The sequence below is a fragment of the Thamnophis elegans genome, chromosome 4 (genome assembly GCF_009769535.1).
Source record: "Thamnophis elegans isolate rThaEle1 chromosome 4, rThaEle1.pri, whole genome shotgun sequence".
NCBI lineage: Eukaryota > Metazoa > Chordata > Lepidosauria > Squamata > Colubridae > Thamnophis > Thamnophis elegans.
In genome coordinates, this window is record NC_045544.1 from 92987785 (window position 1) to 92995407 (window position 7623).

A 7623-nucleotide genomic window follows, 5' to 3' on the forward strand; every position below is an offset into this window, starting at 1 on the left:
TATTACTATTGTCCTAACCGGGTGATAACCAAGCCATGAATTGCTACATCATGTTGCATTTGGTCTTAGGTCATGTGCACTAGGCAAAGCTTGACAAAGACCGTCCTGGGCACATTCCACTTGCTGCTCTATAACAGCTGGGACTCCAGAAACTCTCCAAGGTATATTGGAGCAACACTAACACTGACAGAGAACTTTGATGGATAAGTGGCATCTCTGTCTTGCTTGGCTTCAGTGTCAATCTCTTCCATCCCCATCAGGGTTTGACAGTTTCCAAGTACTGGAATAAGACATTAACAGCATTTCTAATCCAGGGCTCAAAGGATAATACCAGAATAGAATAAAAACAGGTCCAAATATGCTATCTGAAAATTCTGACACTATATGCTAGACTATGATTATTTATTTATTTATTAGTTGAATTTGGATTTCAGAGAAATCTATCAGCTTTCTATCATGGCTATTCCAAATGTGCTTTATGTTCTGCTTCCAAAATTTACTTCCTACTTCTTGTATGTGTAAAGATGGGTGTACATTTTTAAAAAATTAAATTTCAATCTTGTCTTTTGATTAATGCCACTTAAAATAACTTTAAAATATTAAGATACAATTAATCATACAAAAACATTATTCAGAGTAACTTACCTGGAATCTAAACAACAAATTAAATATTTGTATAAAAGCCCAGATTTTTAGACTTTTAATGGCCGAGTATAGAGGTTTAATGAATATAATCATGGGTACAGACAGTATGTATGGCTGCTCCTTTCAGCAGAACTTAAATGATTCAACATGTCAAATATATACAAATACTTCCATCCTCAGTTTCATAACAGTGAAGTGAATCCCATAATTAATTCCCTATTAAAAATGCTCTAAATGTGTTCAAAAATATTACTTAAAAATATTTCAGTGTTTATAGTTAGTAATAGAATATTACAAGTTTGATGGTTCTCTCCTCAACGCATCTATATAGGAAACAACTGAAGCAAATTATCATTTCAAATAATAAATGTTGACAAAATAATTTGGTATAACATTTGTTTTATTAATATACAGAGACACTATCATTTTCAACATCTTCAGCCATATTATGGTGCAGATGAAATGTCCACTTTTTTTCTTTAATTGCTTCTGAACCTTTAAGCTTTCGTTGTAAAGTTCAAATACTTGTTTTGGTCAAGTAATAAGATTCCCTGTAAGTACCCTGATACAGGGCTCTTTCAAAATCGGTGTAATTTTATAAAAGAACTATGGTATTTCATGTTGATTTCCTAATTAACCTATAGAGAATTTTTTTTAAAAAAGAGTCAGGTTTTTATGATGTAATTGTAGTTTCTTCTACTTCAGGCAGGTCATCCCAAACAGGTTTCTGAATATGATCAGGAAGTTTCTCTAATTTGGTCTAAAAACAATGGGAAATATATAGTTACATGCTTATGTTGGAATAGTTCATAGATTCTCTAGTTAAATTCTGTAGATATTTTTTAAAAACCCAACACAAAGTGTGAAGACTTCTGTTTAGTAGCTATCTGATTAATATTAAAACTTAAGAATTCAACATATTTTATATTACATAAACAAGGAGAATGTTTTGATTCCAAATCCAAAGCAAATCATCCTGTTCTAGAAATTGATACAGATACTCCTCAACTTAGGACCGCAATTTGGACTCGAATTTCTGTCATAAGTTATTGTGATCGTAAATCAAGTCAGATCCCATTTTACAATGTTTACAATGATTAAGAGAACCCAGTTCCCCAATGGACTTTCCCCCCAAAATTGTGGAAAAAAGAGTTGTGATCATGTGACCACAGGATGCTGCAACAGATTGTAAATGCAAGTCAGTTATCAGGCACTTGAATTTGTGATCACATGACTGCAGGGGCAGTAAGACACTTGCTAGCCTAGTATAGCTTATCAATCTTCCCACCTGCCCTCTTCCCTTGCTTGCTTCTGTTGTTGTCTCAGTGTGGCATTCTCCCATAGACACACAACTGTTCTTCCATCCCCTGCCTCTCCTCAGCTGCTGACAATCTTTTTTTCCTCCCCCCAACCCACCATTTTTGTCCTAATCAAAACAGCTGTTTTATTGTGTGCACGGTGCTTCCAACACAAAAGTAAGTGATTGTGTTCAGGAAGGTATTTCTTTGGTTTCAGTCCAGGCCATTCTAAAATAGCTGCTCCATGCATAGAAGAATTTGTACATGAAACATTTTGCACACCCCTATAAACAGAACAAAATTAGCAATACCTTTTTGACTTCCATGGCAACCCCTTCTGGTAGATTTCGCTGAATGTATTCCAAGTAAACATTGGCTGTGCTACCAGTTAAATTCTTTAACTGAAATAGAAAGTACTGTTATACTTTTCCGGTAACAATAATCTGGGGAATAATCTCCATGTAAAGGTAAAATTAGGTAGCAATTGTAAATAGTGTCTTACTTAATAAGAGTTTTCTCCTAGCTTGAATCACCCTGTATTTTCTTTACATTTACTTAACTCCAGAAAATCAAAATATAAAGCCTGGATGTGGTTATAACTATCTATCATGTTAACAAATATTTAATTTGTTGAGAGAAGGTATACACTCTTTTCAAAAACACTATTTTCTGTGCGTTCTATGTACCTATTATTTTGTAGTTGAACATGCAGCTGTTTACTTACCTCTATATACTGATAATGTGTTCTCATTTCATATTGAACTCTGTGCTTCTTATAAATGTGTACTGATTTCAGAAGCGTTAATCTTTCTATCTTTTTAGGAGGCTTTTCTCTAAAAAATAATAACATTTTAATCATGTAGTCATCTATTTCTGAAATTACAGCCAACAATATAAATAACTGCAATTATTTAGAAAGTTGGAAAAAGAAAAAGAACAAATTAAATTGAGCCTTCATCTGGAGGGGATGTGTTCTTTCCTACTCAGGCTATGTAGCAGTTAAATTACATAATTTGGGATCTAGATTATCTAATGTAGTGTAATGTATTGAAGTGCAGATCTTGGAAGTAGGCAACAGACAATGCATATAAATGAAAAGGTAAAACTTCAAATCGAGGTACCGTATTTTTTCGGACTATAAGACGCACCCGTGTATAAGACACAACAAGATTTCAAAGAGGTAAGTAAGAAAAAAAAGTTTGTGCCTTCCCTCAGTCCCCAGTAGCACTCTGCAGGCTTCAGCAGGGCTGGGGCAAGACAAACATCAATTTTATAATATACATATAATTCAATTGTGATAGAATGGAAGGTGACTTTGCTTAAAGTTTACTTTGAAACAATTATTCAAACAGATTATATAACATCAAGACTTGTTTTATTTTAGGTCATAAGCCTACAAACAAAAGTTCATATAGCTTAATTAGTCCAGACTCTTTCTAAGACTCACTCTTTCCTAAGACATGAGTTCAAATTGGCTCTACAACAGCAGCATTGGTTGCTCTGGTCAATGACCTCTGTAGGGACTAAATGTGGGGAATGTCTCCCTTTTAGACTCTCAACGGTGTTTAATATAATCAATCATTATACCTTTCTCACTGATCGTAGGAACTGAGAGTTGAGTACACTGTTCTGTGGTGATTCTACTGTTTAAGCAAGTGGTTTCTATCATGGGTTAGGATTCAGATTCCTGGGAACAATAACATAGAATACCTTAGGACATGGGGCTTTCCCCATATATTATTAAATATGTATATGAAATTGCCAGTGGTTTGAGCTGAAATGTCATCAATATATACCTAATTATGCCCATTGTCTGAGGTTCAATCGTGATGAGCTCAAGGTTGAGTCAGTCTTCCATCCTTCCAAGATCGATAAAATGAGGACCCAGATTGTTGGTGGCAATATACTGACATTGAAAACCACTCAAGAGAAAAAGTTTTTGCCTTCCCTCAGCCCCCAACAGCACTCTGCAGGCTTCAGCAGGGCTGGGGCAAGGCAAACATCAATTCTATGAAGCAGTATACAGGTAGTCCTCAACTTATGACCACAACTGAGCCCCAAATTTATGTTGCTAAGTGAGAAATTTGTTAAGTGAGTTTTGCCTCATTTTATGACTTTTCTTGCCACATTTGTTCACTGCAGTTGTTAAATTAGTAACATTAGTTGTTAAGTGAATCTGGTTTCCCCATTGACTTGGCTTGTCAGAAGGCTGAAAAAGGTGGTCACATGACCTCAGGACACTGCAACCGTCATAAATGCGAGTCAGTTGTCAAGCACCCGAATATAAATCATATGACCATGGGGATGCTGCAAAGATTGTAAGTGTGAAAAATGGTCATAACTCATTTTTAATGACCTAACTTTGAACAGTCACTAAGTAACTGTTGTAAGGCAAGGGCTACCTGTATAAGTGCTAATGCTATTGCTAATCATACATTCCTACTCTAGGCTAAGCTGAAGGTAATATAAAAGCCTTAAATTGGTACCTGAAAGATCTGGATAAGAAAACAAGCTGAGATTAAATTCCACCAAGTCAAAATTGCTAGTTGTCCATAAACATCTAGATAACATAATAACATTGGCTCAGCAATTGCACCTGATGGAGCCACACTCATCACAAAGGAGTTGGTTCCTGACTTGGGGATTTCCCTGGACTTTCAGCTCCTGCATACATAACAGGTGATAAATGTAGTCAAAGTAGATTTCACTGAGCTCCAACTCTACTTAGACCAAGAGGTCCTAGTAATAATAATCCATGCCCAGATCATCATTTGGTTGGATTACTGTAATAGGGTCAGTGTGGCTACCCTTGGAGATGAACACAGATGCTATAACTGGTACAAAAGGCAGCTATTAAAACAAAGACATCAAACTTGAAAACTCCCTATTTTGAAGCCACTTTCCTTGCAAATGTCATGAAACATGGGTAGACAGCTGACCTGGTCAATGACTCTCATTTTATCAAATAGCTTTCCTCCCAGATATATGTAGCCCTGAATTTAAAGGGAGTTTACAATCAGACCAATATTTTTCCAATCCATGTTTTACTTTATGTTTAGTTTATTTTGACAGGCATCATGATGCTTATTATTGATTCTTTTTTAAAAAAAATTAATTTTGGTTACTGCTTTAATCTTCTATCTGTCTACAGTCTACAAGGAATGAAACAGGATATAAATATGAAATAAAAAGTAACTCAGAGCAGTTTATCCCAAGCTGATTTTGGATTCAATTACACTGACAGGTGACGGACTATCCTTCACTGGACATACTAGAAAATTATGTCAGTATTTTTTAATTTGGGAAACTCCAACTGAACACAGAGTAGTGGCCTAAATGGCCCATTACAATTGTGTTCTTCCAGTTTGATTTTTGTTCTTTAGACAATTAGTGGAACTATAAGATTTGGAAGTATGTAATGCAGTGAGTTAGTCTACTTGAGAATAAAACTCTAGAAAGACTGAGTAAGTATAAAGATCAACAGTACTTACATTTTTTCAATGGAGAGACCAAATTCTTTTGCAGCTAGCACCATGAAATACTCATAACTGTCCAACACAGCTCTATCATGCCCCTTAACTAAAATAGCCAGTCTTTTATATAATATATCTGGCTCATCCGAAACAGATACCTAGTTTGGAAGCAAAGAGAAATAATTTAGCATCAGCATTCTAAAGGTGTCACCCTGAATACAGTTACTATGGTTTAAATATAAATTATCTGATACATGTTAAAATTAAGTAATTGTTATTCTTCCACCTTTTTCAGTTTGTACAAATAAAATTTAGATCATAGTTTAATTTCTTAGTTGCTGAAAAAGTATTCACTAAAAATCATCACACATACCAGCGGATTCTTTGCGGGTTGTTGAATATTATTGTTGGCCCTTGAAGATTGAATCCATATCAAGTGATTATTTCTGAAAATTAAAAGGAAAATCAGTATGAGTTACTTTGGAACTGTCATTGGTCATAAAAACTGAAGTTGCAGCTTTAATATAGCATTAACTCAATGTGGCAAACTTACTTAAGAAAGTTATGTTGCTTTAATGGAACTTTGCGTGCTACAAGAAATTTTTCTGGCCCCTAAAAAATAAAAAGTACATAGTTAATATTATATTACATGTACTTTATCATTGGTAGTTTTCCAGAATTTTATCTCAAACTACAGATTTATTAAAAAGGCAAAAAGGGAAACTACATTATTGATATTAAAGCCAATACATATCTACAAACTGCCTCTTCATTTGATTATAGAATCTTTAACATATTTTGTTCATGGTCAACACTGCTTCAACAAGAGCTTAACTGAGATGAGTGGTGTAAAAATGTGATGAATAGATGATTAACTAAACAACTCTGAAGACTTGCATCTTGAGATCCAATGGGTCTCTTACCATCCATTCAGACCAAAAGATTTGCTTTTTCAAGAATACATGATTTGGCATCCATGTGTGCTTAGTGCTTTCTATAGCGACAAAATTTTTCATTGGGAGTGAAACATTGTTATTATTTCACACACAGTAACAATAGTTTTAGAGTTTATAGTTCTATTAATATAGAAGTCAGTCTTTAATCGTTTACAGAAGAGATTTCTTCATATGTGGTGTGTTATTACATAGCTTTGAAAAGCATAAACATAAATTTCCAAAAAACAAATCTTTTTAAAAAAGTCAGCCAAATGTCACCCAGGACTGATGAAAGCCACATTGAACTTGCTGGTATAAAGATAAGAGCAGTAATTATGCATGTGTCCATGTTTTATACAAACATATAGCTATGCTCAGTTTAATTTTGTTAAATTGGATTGCAAAATAGTCTAAGGAAATCTATGGACCACTGAAAGAATGGTCCCTAGATTCCTTTAGACTATTTTGCAATCCAATCCAGTCCAATTCAAATAAATATAAATTGTGCTTAAAATCAATCTAAAGATTAGCAAGTTTAAAATTCTGCAGTAATTGCCAACAAAAGGTTGAAACATTTCAATTGAAGATTCAAATCCATGAGCCCCTTTCATTATTATTGTCAGATTTATAGGAGTTCAAGGTGATGCATATTGCACCTCTTCCCCCACTTTTGCCCAGGCACCACTCTGAGTGTGAACTGGGGTGAAAGAAGGAGACAAGTCCAAGTCACCCAGTCAACTTCCTTGTCTGAGAGTTAACTAAATCTTGGATGTATTTCTGATGCTGATCTACCTTTTTGACTTATAACAGCAGCATACAATGTGTTTCCCGTTTGCTAATGTGCCTTTAGAACCAGTCTAAGTTCGCTTAGGCAAAATTTGCCCCATAAACAGAACCAAAGAGGTATTATTTAAAGCTATTTAAGTGCCAGCACGTTACAATTGTTTGTTAGAAATGTAAATACTCAATTTGGCGTTCTCTGCTTTTTGTGAAGAAGCAGGGGTAACTACCCGACCACTCTTTCCCAGCCGAGGCGCCGGTTCAAATGCACCGAATTACAACTAACCTTCCCAGCCGGTTGATTAAGATCAATACAAACCGCGTAGCCGGCAAAGGCTGGTATATAAATTTGCTCCCATCCCCGGAAACCCCTCAAACATCAACATTACCTGCCAAAGCCGGCTTAGAAGGGTCAAGGCCGCTCGCGCCGCCATCTTGCCCGCCCCTTCCACAACTTCCTCTTGCCGAGATACCATGGAGTTTCCCTACTCA

At 35.4% G+C, this 7623-nt stretch overlaps 1 protein-coding gene across 1 annotated transcript; it reads right to left on the bottom strand.

Annotated features, from left to right (window-relative positions):
• Positions 1-1140: 1140 nt before the first annotated feature.
• Positions 1141-7623, bottom strand: MRPS10 (mitochondrial ribosomal protein S10). The gene is made up of 7 exons (XM_032217061.1): positions 7521-7623; positions 5970-6028; positions 5790-5862; positions 5435-5574; positions 2668-2776; positions 2255-2344; positions 1141-1405 (listed from the first exon to the last, which is right to left on the bottom strand). The coding sequence occupies exons 1-7, from the start codon at positions 7605-7607 to the stop codon at positions 1319-1321; spliced, it is 645 nt and encodes a 214-aa protein (XP_032072952.1). The 5' UTR covers positions 7608-7623; the 3' UTR covers positions 1141-1318.